Source organism: Seriola aureovittata, chromosome 7, assembly GCF_021018895.1.
Source record: "Seriola aureovittata isolate HTS-2021-v1 ecotype China chromosome 7, ASM2101889v1, whole genome shotgun sequence".
Taxonomy (NCBI): domain Eukaryota; kingdom Metazoa; phylum Chordata; class Actinopteri; order Carangiformes; family Carangidae; genus Seriola; species Seriola aureovittata.
Genome location: NC_079370.1, coordinates 7001108 through 7015694, shown reverse-complemented (window position 1 = coordinate 7015694; position 14587 = coordinate 7001108). Strand labels below are relative to the sequence as shown.

At 39.9% G+C, this 14587-nt stretch overlaps 2 protein-coding genes across 2 annotated transcripts; both read left to right on the top strand.

Annotated features, from left to right (window-relative positions):
- The first annotated feature begins 1195 nt into the window (after window positions 1-1195).
- Window positions 1196-6602, top strand: etfb (electron transfer flavoprotein subunit beta). The gene is made up of 7 exons (XM_056381668.1): window positions 1196-1352; window positions 2895-3053; window positions 3641-3799; window positions 3889-3951; window positions 4690-4848; window positions 5135-5350; window positions 5945-6602. Exons 1-6 carry the CDS (start codon window positions 1299-1301, stop codon window positions 5303-5305), a joined length of 765 nt encoding a protein of 254 aa, XP_056237643.1. The 5' UTR covers window positions 1196-1298; the 3' UTR covers window positions 5306-5350; window positions 5945-6602.
- Window positions 6603-6752: 150 nt separating this feature from the next.
- On the top strand, window positions 6753-12843 carry vsig10l (V-set and immunoglobulin domain containing 10 like). The gene is made up of 12 exons (XM_056381667.1): window positions 6753-7666; window positions 7934-8257; window positions 8813-9085; window positions 9193-9459; window positions 9823-10068; window positions 10164-10442; window positions 11230-11322; window positions 11640-11858; window positions 11970-12089; window positions 12176-12216; window positions 12421-12507; window positions 12610-12843. The coding sequence occupies exons 1-12, from the start codon at window positions 7594-7596 to the stop codon at window positions 12682-12684; spliced, it is 2097 nt and encodes a 698-aa protein (XP_056237642.1). The 5' UTR covers window positions 6753-7593; the 3' UTR covers window positions 12685-12843.
- The last annotated feature ends 1744 nt before the right edge of the window (window positions 12844-14587 follow it).

The window sequence follows — 14587 nt, the reverse complement described above, 5'->3', positions numbered from 1 at the left end:
ACAACAGCGACAATAACAATATTCAGTTTTTGTTGAAAATGCTGAGAGGCAGTGAAACCTGGCAAGTTATTTAAGATTATGGTCATTTAGGATGCTGTAGTTTGACATAGTAGTCTGACATCGCTGAATTCTGTAATGGATGTTTCTAATATTTTGTGCATCCCGTTTATGTCAGCGAGGGTAGACTTTTGAAATACCTCTCAGTATACAATGCAGTATATTTCAATAGCGCCTAAACTACAGCTTTGATACATTTTTGATATCAGAGACTTGTTCTCCAAGGAATAGCCAGACAAAATTAAAAGATAAATGTCAAAATCTTAAACTGTCATCACAGGTCACTAAGTCATGCTTATGTGTAACTTGGAAATGTGTTGATGTGAAATTTAAAGCTCAAGTGACTTGACCCTCACTAGACTCAGTTGGCAGTTTATTAGGTACACATAGATAAAACTAATGCAGTCTAAAAAACAGTCCTGCAATAAAACCTACCTTCAAGAATTTTATAATGTTCAGGTTTTATTGAAACTGTTTCAAAGATGTGTTGATTCAACTTTATGGTCAATTTGGAGGCTACAGTTTATGGTGCTGTTGAATTGTATCGCAATGCATGGACATACGTTTCTTTTATTTTTCCACGCTATTTATAACAATAAGGGTAGGGTAAAAATAAACACCGCTCTATTAAATGCAGGTCAACAGTACCACAAACTACATCCTCCAGAATTATCATATAGCTGAATCAAGACGTCTCTAAAACTGTTTCAATAAAAACAGACCATTATAATATTCATGAGGTTAGGATTTATTGAAAGACTGTTGTATTAGACTGCATTAGTGTGAACTTTGCCCCACATAAAGCGGAACATTGCTTCTTCGGGTTATGTTCACGACACAGATGTGTGAAGCACCACATTATTCACAGGTAATTTGCATTCATTCGCACATTTTAAGCACTTTGAGCAATAAGACAATCGATATCGTGCATCAAGAGAGATTACACGCTCATTATTAACAACACTAAACAGGTTTTTAGCTATTATTCACTCACTTGACTGAAACAGCGCCATCGATCTACTTTGTGTTGAATTTAACAACGAATTCAACCGTATCTCGGCCAATTGAGAAGGGAGAGTTGTTTGTTGGCCGCCTCTCATTGGTTGATACGGTAGGCGGTCCCCTCAGCTCCCTCCCCCTGGTGTCACCGTAAAATAATTCCGACCTCTCCTCCTTGGGTGAAGGTTCATTGCGGTGACAGTGTTACGTCTCCTACAGCATAGTTAAACGTTTTATCCACAATGTCTGGTCGTGTTCTCGTTGGAGTTAAGCGTGTCATTGACTACGCAGTCAAGGTAATGTGCTTCTACTGTTTCGACTGTCTTATTTACACTTTAAAATGTTTTTTTCCTGTGCTCACTCATTTGACTTTCTTCGTTCTACTAGCTTACGTTAGCGTGCTAACGTCAGTTGACTGTGGCACAGGGGCTTAAGCCACACCACTGACTGTTCACATATTTGACAGATAACCTGTCAATCTGCAGGTAAACTCATTTACGGGATGTAGCATGATGAATAATTGTGATTGTAGTTGGTAACACTGCAGTGTGTGACTTCCTGCTGCAGATGTTTACAAGTTGTGTAACCTAAACTGAATCATTGGTAAGTCCTCCTAAGAATCAGCTTAGGGGTTTTTTCCCCCCATCTTAAATTACTCCGTGAGACAGTTGTGAACGGTGTAGACACACAATTACTGTTATCTCAAGGTACTTCTTTCACCTTTATGGCTCCTGGAGATGATATGAGACACCATAATCATAATGTGTTTGCAGCTGTTTCATGTAACAGCAAGAACACTCCTGCTTCAGCTGCCCTCAGCAGGATCTGTACAGTGTCACTGGTCAGTACTGACACTTTATACCTTAGAAAGATGATAAAAATATTATGAGTCAGGAAAAGTACTTTTTGTTTGAATTTTCTGTTATTTTGAAAATGTTAATTTTTGCTTGTAATATATGCTGCCATGTCAGATTGTGTCTTAAAAATCAAAATCAGTGTAAAGTCAACGTTAAGTCATTAAGTCAAGTCATTTGTAGTGATAGGTCATGATGAGTTCCATTATATTCTTAGCATCATGCTTCACACCTGGATCAAATATTGCAAGAATAAATATTTTAAACTTAAAAGTATTTTGTATATGAAAAAGTATATGATACACATGCTATATTTGGCCAGAAGTATATGGACATCCTTGTATACATACTTTTGTGTACATTTAGTCTGGCGCTGTCTTTCATAGATTTTCTTATAGTTACATACAACTCCAGTAGTGTATGTAAGACGGTATACTTCGAAAGTTGAGGCAACAGTTTGGGGAACATCCCTCTTGTTTCAGCCTGACAATATCCCCTGCACAAAGCCAGGTCAAATTGGAACATGAGCTGTGAGCCAGGCCTTATCGCCCAATGCCAGCACCAGACTTCACAAGTACCCTTGTGACTATGTGGGATCGAATCCCTGCAGCCAGGTTCCTGTTATAGCAGCTCTTCAGTGCCCATGGTTTTTGAATGAAAACCATGGACACTACATGCTTTATACTCTTAGGGGAAGTTCCTCTCAATCATTATCTGATGACAAAGCAATGCAGAGCAATAAAAGTAGAGATGACAGCTTTTCCAAAAATGAAGACAGCTACAGGGCTCCTGTTTAAACATGCATCAAAATGTCTCACCCTTTTCACGTCTACATACTGTGGTGGCACAGTTTCTGTGTGAGTTTCAGTCATTGTGTCTGACAGTTTGCCCTAGAATCCAGACTGCCTGAATTGATTGTCAGCTGGCACACCCACAGCTGGCATCGCTGTAGTGACTCTGTCCCGCTGTCTTGCTCCTCCTCAGATTCGTGTGAAGCCCGACAACAGTGGCGTGGTGACGGATGGTGTTAAGCACTCAATGAACCCCTTCTGTGAGATCGCTGTAGAGGAGGCGGTCAAACTGAAGGAGAAGAAGCTTATAAAGGAGGTTGTGGCTGTCAGCTGCGGGCCACAGCAAGCACAGGTGGGTGAGATGGGGCCAGACTCTGCACCCCCTGCCTTGTTAACCAATATCCTGGAGAAATGCACTGTGGTGTGATAGGTTGCATAGTTTTGGAAGATGTGTTTCTAGTGGTTTGGATCTTGTATAGTTCTTTGCCAGGCTTTAGCATTACCTTTTAGTAGAATTGTGTTAAATTACTTTGCTTATTTAATGTGTCATTAGTGTGTATTGCAGATAAATTTATATACTTACATTGTCATTATATGAGGTAGTACTTATTATACACTGTTCATTGAAATACATTGTTTTAATCCCATGAATACACATATACATACAGTGACATATAATCATGATTTCATGTCCAGAATGATAAATTATTCATACTGTAATTCATCAGGGCAAATTTCAGAAGCAAGTCAACATGATAAAGGCAATATTATACACTGACAAAGCAGTTATTGTTACACTTACTGTTTCTGAGATATATGTAATGTTTGTGTTTTTGTCCTTTTGGGTTTGGTTGTAAATGGGGAGCAGCGCCATCCAATTATTCTAACCCCCCTCCCTCAAAGACAAGTTCTTTGACCAATATTTCCCCCCTCACTCAGGAGACCATCCGCACCGCCCTTGCCATGGGGGCAGACCGTGGCATTCATGTGGAAGTGACTGGGAAAGACTATGACACCTTGGGACCCCTCCAGGTCTCCAAGATCATGGCTGCTTTGGCTAAGAAGGAGGACGCACAACTCATCATCCTTGGCAAACAGGTTAAAGATCAGGATTAATTTCACTCAATATCCTCATTTAGAATCTCATAACATTTCTGCTCTCATACTCTGATTAACACATTTCATAGGCCATCGATGATGACTGCAATCAGACTGGTCAGATGACAGCAGCCTTACTGGACTGGCCTCAGGTGAGTTCTCACTTTAATGCAGTCTTTGAGTGAGTCATGCGAAACAGGACCAAGTCAACTCGTCCCAAAAATAAGTCTGTTTTGACCTAGATTGATCTGAGTGAATACTTTAAGTTAGAGTAAGTCAGCTGCTATTTTCTTCTGTTGGTTATCGCAAGTGTCACATGTGTGACCTAGTTGTGCTGATATCAGGCTATGACACTGTCCACACTGCCTTATCAAGGTTAGTGGATACTAGTTTGAGTCAGTAAGAGCTACAGTGAACCTGTACAGATCAGCAAAGCAGGTTAAAGGCAGGACAGCTGAGGTTCCACCGGCTGACCAGTAGATAGAGCACTTTGACATGTTATATAGATACAGACTGGGCAGTCTGATGCACAGATAACAGTTTAAATCCAAACATTTTAACCAGCCCATTTCCAAAGTTACCAACATTTCATGTGTGTTGTGCCATTTTCAAGTATTTATTACAATTTATGATTAGTGTTATTTTTTATTGCGAGCAGTTCATTTTAAAGACACATTTACCTTGGATTAGTCACAATTTAAACTGTAGTTGCACAGGCAAGCCAGCAGATGGGGCACAATGACTACCTCAGGACCTCAAGTAAACACATCAATCTTGCTTACTCTTTATGTAGCAGGGTTAGAAATGATTTAAGACAAAGCCCCGCCCCCCCCCGGTTTTAACAATAGTTGTACAGTTTTATGAATCACTGCTCTATCCTCATATTTCAGGGCACTTTTGCATCAGAGGTGTCAATGGAGGGAGACAAACTTAAAGTGGTGAGAGAAATTGACGGTGGCCTGGAAACTATTAAGATCAACACACCGGCAGTGGTGACTGCAGACCTTCGACTCAACACCCCCAGATATGCCACTCTGCCTAATATCATGGTAGGTTGCAAGGAGGAAACACAAGAGGCAAAAAAAGGCATGAAAATCATACTTTGGCTGCCGGGAATACAACTTAGATTTGTTTACAGAAAATTAAACTGTTAAAGGTTCAATAAATCCAGAAAGAATTTAGATTCGGTACAGCATTCACTGCATTCATAATTGTATAAATGACAAGTACTTTTTTTAAAACAAAGTCTTGCAAACACAGTCTCCTCAGTTAAGATATATTTAAGTATTACAGAATATGTACATTGCCCTTCTCTCTGTGTTTCCTTCCTTCCAGAAAGCCAAGAAGAAGAAGATTGCTAACGTGAAGCCTGCAGACTTAGGAGTGGAACTCAAATCACGGTTGGAGGTGTTGAGAGTGGACGAGCCGCCGCAGAGGCAGGCTGGGATGAAGGTGGAGACAGTGGACGACCTGGTGGGCAAACTGAAGGACGCGGGGCGGATATAGAGACACTAGGAGTGTAAGCAGGGGAGCACAGAGCCAACCAGAAGGGTGAGTGTCACTGTAAATACCAGTGTATAGTCTGACTTGAACTGGATTTTCATTACTAATTAATATCAATTCAAAATGGTTGCAGATTAAATTTCGATCTATAGACTAATCACCTAACCACTCTAATGTAAACTGGTGACATTAGATGTTATACTGGCTCTTTGTCAATATTTCAGTTTCTTCTTAAGAATCTGAAGTAACAACCTGTAAGTTTCATTACTCGCTTAGGGATGAAAACCCTTTTTATATATTATAACAAGAAGTATTCGTAACATTTACATATTTTTGACTGAAGCAGTGGGAACGCTGTATACCAAAAATTAAATATTCTTGATAAACCTACCTTTTTGATTATTACTTGATACAAGCTTGTGTATGTAGAAAAGTTACCTCACGTGATGAATGATAGAATTGTTTTCTTGGAATATTAATTTTATTATTTTATATCAGCGTCTCCTCATGGCAAAAAAAAAAAACCTAATTAATTGCTCTAACAAAGAGTATTATGTGTTTTGCAGAAGCAAACCTAATTAAAGATTTTAATTGCAACTCTTGTCTTGAATTACATATCTACATTCTCTGCTCTCTTTGCAGGACTCTTTAAAGAACAACTGGACTGCATTACATAAGCTTACCCAGAGGACTAGCTCATGTATCGGCCTGATCCCTTTGTTGAAGACTGTGACTCCTGAGGATATGCAGGGAGGTAGTTACAGGAGAGGAGGAATACTGAGAAACACTGTCCTGCAGCAGACCCAGACAACTCTAAAAGGATCTTCTTGTCTTTTATGTGCATCTTAATTTACATGGATGATTCTTCTATCATAAGCTATACTGATAACTTTAGACAAGTAGCCTTTATGCAATAAATTAAACCCACAAACTTCACTCATGCTGCTGTTTGTATTGCACTGTACACTGTACAGTACACTTGACTCAGCTGTTTAATTTTGTACATCTGTTGTCTCACATGTTAAGAGGTGCAGTTTTTGTAAATGATATATGTAAATATGGACCCAAACCTGTTGAGATGATTATATCCTCCAAGATTAGCATCATGTCTGCTGGTAGTCTGTATAGTTTGTAATGTAAAGTCTCACTGGGTTTCAGTCCTCTGCCTAGACGGTGTCTCTCAGTATGAGCAAGGGAAGATAACCATAAATCTGAATTTTACCATAAGCGCCTCAGTTCTCAGTCGATTGTACAGAACATAACCATGACAATAAAGAAGCCAGTCTTTTTCATATCTAAACATGGTACACATGTGACTGTTCTTTTGGCATTTCTTTTTGTTTGGAGTTAGCAGTTGCTACGCTGGATGGATGCTTATGAGGATTGGCACTGATGAGTAAACTCACTATTTATTGTCCACAAAAATCATGTCATCTCAACACTCAGATTTTTACCAGTAGTAGTATTTTTAACACCTATAAATGTGTAACAAATTGTGGTATTCAACATTAAATACCATGAAATTGTGAAATAACTTAATCCAATTCACAATCCAGTAGAATTTATTTCACGTCATTCAGGTAATTTCATTCTAGTAATTCTTGTTTCAAAAAATGTAATAGGCTCTTTCAGACCAAAGCAACAGCCTCTTCCCAGTTTGTTTCATTTATGACATTTAACGGTCTTTTGGAAAATTGACACTGTGAAATAAACTGTTACTGTAACAAGAAGCAGGATGAAATTACTTTTCATAAAAATGAGCTGAGTGTTAAACATTTGCTGGATTATTTCACAATGTCATGGTCATTTATTGTACTTGTATTTATCCACATGATTATTTATTATCAAATTTCTTTTTTATTTTTATTTAATTAAACACTTGAGGTCTCTACACAAAGGTAAGAGTAGTGCAGGGCTTTTGTATTTGACTGCATTCATTTTTGCTACACAGTGGTGGTACAACAGCATCAGGGTCTTTTCACTTTCTCACTTTACTAGTTGTCAAGCTGACTCCTTTTGCTAAGGGGGCGGGGGCGTGGCCTCACCTGCACAATCAAGTCTTTGACTCAGCACAGGTGAGCTATTCACGCGCCGTGATGTCAGCTCCAGCTCGAGAGCGAACACACACAGGTGGCTCAGTCACTGCTGTCCAAGACACCAGGGACATTTCTTCACCTGTGGTTTTTTGTGTTGGAGATATAACTTAAAAATCAGATGACTCTGCTTTGTTACAGGGTTCTGTGGTATTTTTGAAATTGATAGCTGCTCGGCTTCCGTCCTGTTTAACTGAAATGACGTGGTTGGGTGGATTTGGGAGATTAAGACCCGTTTTTCTGGGCATTTTACTTAGCTTTTCTTTTCAAGGTAAGATTAAAACTAATTTCCAGGTGTGAGTTTTTAAACGTGTTGCTTCCTTGCTGTGCTTTGTCGAGGACTCACGTTGAACCATAGTAATTATATTAATTTGTGCTCATTTAAAAAGGAAATAAGTATAAAATTGCTTTATATCAGTATTGACTGCAGTTGACTGTTTTGAAATGTTTCCCTGTGACTGACAGGCCATCACATATTCAGAGAATGAATGAATGAATGTTTCCTCTCTAAACTAATTACCTGGCTCCATGCTGACAGGTGTATGCTGTGAGCTGGTGGTTTCTTCTGCTGGTCCTACTTGGGTGAATGCAATAGCCGGCAGCAATGTGACTTTGGCTGTGTCCTTCAGTGGTGCCCCTGATCCAGCAGTTACCTGGTTTAAGGGAAATTTACCTGTCGTCACATGGACTATTGGCTCCAGTGCTCCCCCAGACATTGCCAACAGGGAGGTGCTGAGGATTGAGCAAAATGGATCCCTTACCTTTGTAAATGTGCCTCTCAGCGCCACCAGTAACTACACTGTTGAAATGACAAAGTCTGGACTGGGTAAAGCTGTGATAAAATTCACTCTGAGAGTATTTGGTGAGTACCTGACTGAGCTCTGATTTGGAAATGTGGTGTAATCACGTCGCAATCATTAGGTTTTGTATACTTGTTCTACAGTTTATATTCACTTTTAAAAAATAGGGAATCTGGCAAAATTGGGATCTTCTATAGTAGATTTTAAAACCTGCTATAGAAAATCTTCTATAATCTCAAGCAACTGGTTGTGGTTACAAAAGTAGTTACCTCAAGTAAAGATGGACAGCCCTGAAAAATTATTTGAGTCAATCCACACAAGTACTGCAACAATTCAGTATCTAATGACTGTATACGCCATTTAATATATAAAAAATGCATGAAATATATTTTTCGGCAGCGGGGTGGTGGAGGGCGACTACATCTCTTCAGGACCGTGATTCAATCCCTGTTTCTGGATTATGCTAAACCTAAACTCCTTCCCAGCTATGGGCCTGCTAATAGGTGGTTGCCTCTGCACTGTGTAATGTGAAAACAAGAAAACGGGTATAATAACCTTCATGAATTAATTACTTAATCCTCCTGTTCCACCATCCCTTCACCTTTTTTCTTTCACAGAAAAGATCCAGGATGTGACTCTGAGCATGCAGCCTGATTTTGTCAGAGAGGGAACTGACCGGTTCACCCTGCAATATAGCATTTTGCAAGGAGTGGTTGAGCATCAAATGTGGCTCTTCACTGGCAGAGAGATAAAAACCAGCTCGCACTACTTGGTGGAGCAAAGGAGCGTCGTGATCCTCAAACCAAACCGAAACGACACAGGGCGGTACACAGTGTCGCTGACGAACCCTTTCAACCACGTGCAAGCTCACATGGACGTCACGGTGCTGTGTAAGTTTAACAACACTGATTGAAATGTCTTCACTGCATCCATCCTGAGTGTCTGTTTGTATCCTTTCATTTTCCTATAACTCTCTTCTCTATTCTTTTTGTTATAGATGGACCAGATGAGCCTGCACTTGAGGCCCGTCCATCCCAGTCTTTCTATGTACTAGGGGAATCTCTGAGCCTCTCCTGCCGGGCTGAGGGATTCCCGCAGCCGACAGCTGAGTGGGAATTTGGTGGTCAAACCCTTCCTGATTCCCGTGAAGGAGTCCTAAATCTAACAAACGTACAGACCAGTCAAGGGGGCCTTTACACATGCACTCTGGTCAATGAGCAGACAAACGAACGGCGCCAGAAGAGCATGATTTTAAATATTTATGGTATTTATGGCATGAGTTTTATCTTTTCAGTGTGTCTGTGTAGTAGGATTCAGCATTTTCCATGTGTCCATATTATAGTAATTTGTGTTAAATTATTCTCAATCTGATTTTAAAGAAGTGTGATTTGGTTACACCAGAAAGTTTTAAAATTCTTATATATAATTTGCGTTGTTTCAATGTTTTCAGCAGATCTTATAGGATTACAAAATCTTTTGTCATCTTTGCAGCTATAAAGACTTTGAAAAGTTAGGATTTTATAAATGCAAGCTTCTCACCTGACATTGTTCATGTTTGTTTAGCTTTATGTAAATATGGACCCAAACACGAATAACTAAACTTAAAGTCAATTTTCTCGTGGAACAGAGAAGCCGCCGGGCAACCCGATATGCTCTGTACAGTCGGCGAATGGAAACGTCGACCTGCAGTATCGCTGTCGGTGGTCGGGGGGAACCCCACAGGCCCAGCTGTCTTTCCCAGCACTAAGCAACACGAGCAGTGGAGCAGGGAACTTCAACCTGACTCTCGCTGCCTCGGATAACTTGAACGGCAAAACTGTCACATGTATGGCAGTCCACCCAGTTGAACAAAACCAATGCAACGTTACTGCACGTAAGTTTTAGAAGTTTCATTGATTTATCAGTTGAGGATTTGTAAATGATCAATCTGTTGTTCAAAAAATAAAACCAAATCCTAATCTTCCTCAGTTGGTCCAATGGAGTTCCTCCCAACTGTGGGAACCACAGTTGACTCTGAGGGCAAAATAGTGGTCGCAATCCACTGTGTCAGTGCGGCTTCGCCTGAGGCTGTGGTGTCATGGTCCAAAGGCAGCGAGGCTGTCACCAGCGGGACAACTTACCAGATCAGCAGTGACACCACACAGCTCAAGATTCGCAATTACAATGTCAGCAACTTTCTCCAGCAAAACTACACGTGCACATGCCGCAACCCACTGGGCACCCAGAGAAGGCAAATACAGTTACAAGGTATAGTGTTGCTTATCTTAGCAGGAGAGGAACCAGATACTTACTCAAGTAGTTGCATACTATTTTAAGGTATTTGTCAATTGATTATGTTCAACTTGTGTAACTCTACTACATTTCAGAGGGAAATATTACTTACTGTTCTGCATTTACAGTATCAGCCCTCAAACTTCTCCTTAAGTAAAAGAACAGAGATATTATCAGCAAAATGTACTGAAAATACCAAAAGTAAAAGCAAGACTGAGATGTTATTACATTATTAGACTTATACAGAAACTTGTAAGTAGCATTTGAAATATTGAATCGTGTCTTTAGGCCTCAAACATGCGCTTAAACTAAACGGTCTAAGCAGTTTCATTTTTGTTCTGCTCATAGTAACCGGAAATGTTAAGTAGTAATTCGACAGAAATCACCTTGAGTGAACGCAAATTTGAGATCTGTATTTTTCACTGGAAATTTTGTAGACCAAACATTGAATTGATTAAATAAAAAATGAACAACAGCTCACTAAATAATTGTAAGTTACAGCCTAACTTCAGCATGGTACAGTATGTTGTCCTTCTCTTTAAACACTGTAAGGATTTTGTTGCCTTCAGCTTCTGATTTGGAGTTCTACTAACATTACCCTCACACAGAGAGCTAAGTAATACCCAAGATTGCTCTTTCCCTTTAAACAAAGCTCTCCAGTCTTGGTATACCCTCGACCCCCCTCCGCTGTCCTCTTGATCTCCCCACTCGTTCACAATCCCTCTCTCTCTCTCTCTCCCTCTCTCTCTCCCTCCTTCCCCAGGGCCGTCGATCTCAGATTCCAGTTTGTTCCCTAATCAAGAAGGAACCATCGTCACGTTGACCTGGGAGGTCCCTCCTACCTCTGTTGTTACAGGTAAAGCAATAACATCAGCAGATTTGCTTTGGGAAGAATGTCACCACGGTGTTGAAAACAGAAGCTGTACCTAGAAGATAGGGGTGTAAATATTATAATCATGTGTGAGCAGCGCTCAGTGTTTGGGAAAGATATTTTAAGAACAAAAGTACGGTGAAAAGCAAATGTCAGTTTTTGTTTTGTCTCTTTCTCTCCATGTTTGCATGTACATAAAATAACAGCAGAACAGGCCTGTAACATCAATCAGTGACATCTGGCACCGCTCTCTGGGTTTACTCGACTTTGATGCTGTTAACATTTCTTGTGCTTTTGCAAAGGGTTTGACATCCAAATGAAAGGACCAGACCTCCTGAGCAGGAATCGTACTCAAACTAGAGGCACCTCAGACAAATATCGCACCATCCAGTTGAAACCCGGCTCTGCCCGTAGCACGGACGTCTTTGTCCTCGATCCCAACTTGACGTACCGGTTTCGGGTCATCCCCAGAGCTCGTATGACTGAAGGAGAGCCGTCTGAGGTCCATAGAATTGGTCCAGGTATGGTAAATTGTTAGTGATTGTGTTTAAGCATCACAGTTCTTATTACAGGGTGAGGGATGATGCTACAGTTGTAAAATCATTGGTCACCGTCTGTCCCGTTGATACTAGGTGAAGGGCTGAGCGGTCCCGCCATTGCTGGCATCGCAGCTGGAATCCCCTGCAGCCTTCTCTTCCTGCTCCTGCTGGCTGGCCTCATCTACCTCTGTGTCTACTGCAACAAGAACAAAAGTATGTGAACTCTTTTTAAACAAGGTGACTTATTTTCTTTACATTCTGTGATAAATGATTTTGACTTTTTTTCCTCTGTTTTGCAGGTCGGCAGACAAGATATCCAGTGTCCAGAGCCGTTGAGAAGGTTAGAATCGCTTCACTGACATAATCAATGTTAAGGAATTTATCTGGGTATCTTCAACACCAGCAGATAATATAGTTACAGTTGTATACCATACTCTACATACCATGCATCAGATACAGCGTGGAGTCATTCACTAGTGTGTTCCACAATGAATTATGCATCTGTCACTTTGTTTGTTTGAGCTTCTTTCTTCTCACTCAACAGGCAATAACAACCCAATCAGATCCAGCTCCTCACAACCTGCTGACAGGAGGGCTGAAGTCTCCCCCTGACTACAACAGACTGCAGCAGGTAGTCTTTCTAGTAAAACCTTTCTAAGTGGAAGATTGCTTCTTTTCTTGATTTGCAGTAAATAAATTGGTTTGTGCCTGTTTTTTTTTTTTTTTTTTTCAGACTCCCTCTGAAAGATCAGGGGCTCTCCCCACATTTGTCCCTCCGCCGCCTGTCAGAGTCGCTACAACTGTCTAAACTCCAAAACCTTCTTTAATGTGTACATTACTTTTGTATAGCGTTCTTTATTTTTTATGTTTTATTTTAATCTGGGATTTTCTATATTTTTATCGTGATTTTAAGTAAAATGAAGATGAATGCCGTAAACTGATTTATTGATAATAAATATAAATATTTATTGATAATAAATATAAAAGTGATGTCTGTACATTTATTTACCTTGTTCTTGAGGAAAGCTTTACAAGTTCTCAATAACACCACTGTAACTAACTGTATTGATTTCATGTCCCAAGTCGCTCAGTACATCATGGCACACAAACTCCTTTTTGCTCTTCATGATCAAAATATTGATCAATGTAATTTAATTTCTGCTTCCATTTATAGTTGTTTTAGAGAGGTAATTAACAATTTAAATATTTACTTTATAAAATGTAAAACAGACAACGTCCTGAAATCTCTTCCATAGTCTGAAAATCAGTCAAAACACTAAAACACTCGCATGTTTATAAGAGAAGCTGTGACCACCGTCCTCCCACACACTGCTCTTGGTCAGCAACATTATTTAATGCTCATCCTTAACATTTCTCTCCCTCTACATCTTCATCAGAAATATTTTACACACTTCCTACAACCATGATGTTAAAAAGAGACCCATCATGTGTACATGTGTAGACTCTCACGAGTGTCTCTTAATATTGACTGTGTACTGTCATATTATATTTCACATATGTGTAAACAAGTGAGATAATAGATAAACAGTATACAAGATAATTTACCACAATTATTATCTATTGAATGAAAATCAGCCCTTTCTCAACGTGGGTTTTTTCAAAAACAAAACGCACAGATCGAAATTGTTTCCATCACACGGGGTCTATCAAAAATCTGTTTTTCAGACTCAGATGAATTTGTCACACCACATCAATAAAATCCCTTATTTTATTGACAAATTGGTAGATATGAAGCACAGGTTTCCAGAACGGGGTCAACCATCTGATTGTGTGGAGGAAGCATATCGTATAGCCTTACAGAAATCAGGAAATGAATTGTTTACAAAAGAATCCCCTGCAGAAAAAGAAATGCCTCACAGACCGGGCTCGGTTATTAAAAAACACCAGCACATATTATCAGATCCAGCAATATCTATTGATTTGAAAGCACTGCCATTCATAGTCTATGAAGCGGAAATAATCCCAGAGATATCCTGGTACATGCTAACATATATCAGTGAAAAAAGTACATAGGCCTTGTTCAAACCTCTTCCAAATGGATGCTAACAATGCAAAGGATGTGCTCAATGCAATAATATGATCAAAGATAACAATTTTACTCATCCTCATCCTGGGAAAAAGTACTTTATTAAGGAGAGTAAGTGAACACAGGTTATCGATAAGGAGAAATGATAGAAATTACCCACTAGCAGTAGATTTTGTGCATTTTAAACACGACATCTCATCTTTTAGGTTCCAGGGCAGTGAAAAGGTGAGTGGCAGAGAGAGGTGGGAGTCAGTGCCGTCCACTGGTAGGAGACGTGTCCAGCACCGGGGAGGTGGAAGGCGTTTGGTTTATTAGTCTGTTTTGTTATGGTCTAGTGATACAAGCGTGCGACACTGGGGAGATGGGACGTCTTTTGTTTGGTTTGGTTTTGTGTTGTTACGGTACAGAAACACAGGGCTGTGTCGGCTACATTTTCTTAATACCACTCTGTCACCTTTATATTTATTTGTGTTATTTAATGTCATCTCCATTTTACACCATTGTCATGCTGTGGTTATTCTTTAGAACAATCTCTGACACTTCATTGCCTCCAGGACTACATGCTGTATAAACTGTTTTGGGCATGCTGCATGATGCATCAGACAAAGTGGCAGTACTGGTTTGGTTCACACATGGAAAAAGCAGTGGGTGCAGAAAACACTGT

Coding starts and splice junctions, on each gene's coding strand:
- etfb (XM_056381668.1), top strand. CDS start 1,299: ATGTCTGGTCGTGTTCTCGTTGGAGTTAAGCGTGTCATTGACTACGCA. Junction 1,353..2,894: donor TCATTGACTACGCAGTCAAG/GTAATGTGCTTC, acceptor GCTCCTCCTCAG/ATTCGTGTGAAGCCCGACAA. Junction 3,800..3,888: donor TCATCATCCTTGGCAAACAG/GTTAAAGATCAG, acceptor CACATTTCATAG/GCCATCGATGATGACTGCAA.
- vsig10l (XM_056381667.1), top strand. CDS start 7,594: ATGACGTGGTTGGGTGGATTTGGGAGATTAAGACCCGTTTTTCTGGGC. Junction 7,667..7,933: donor ACTTAGCTTTTCTTTTCAAG/GTAAGATTAAAA, acceptor CCATGCTGACAG/GTGTATGCTGTGAGCTGGTG. Junction 10,443..11,229: donor AAGGCAAATACAGTTACAAG/GTATAGTGTTGC, acceptor CTCCTTCCCCAG/GGCCGTCGATCTCAGATTCC.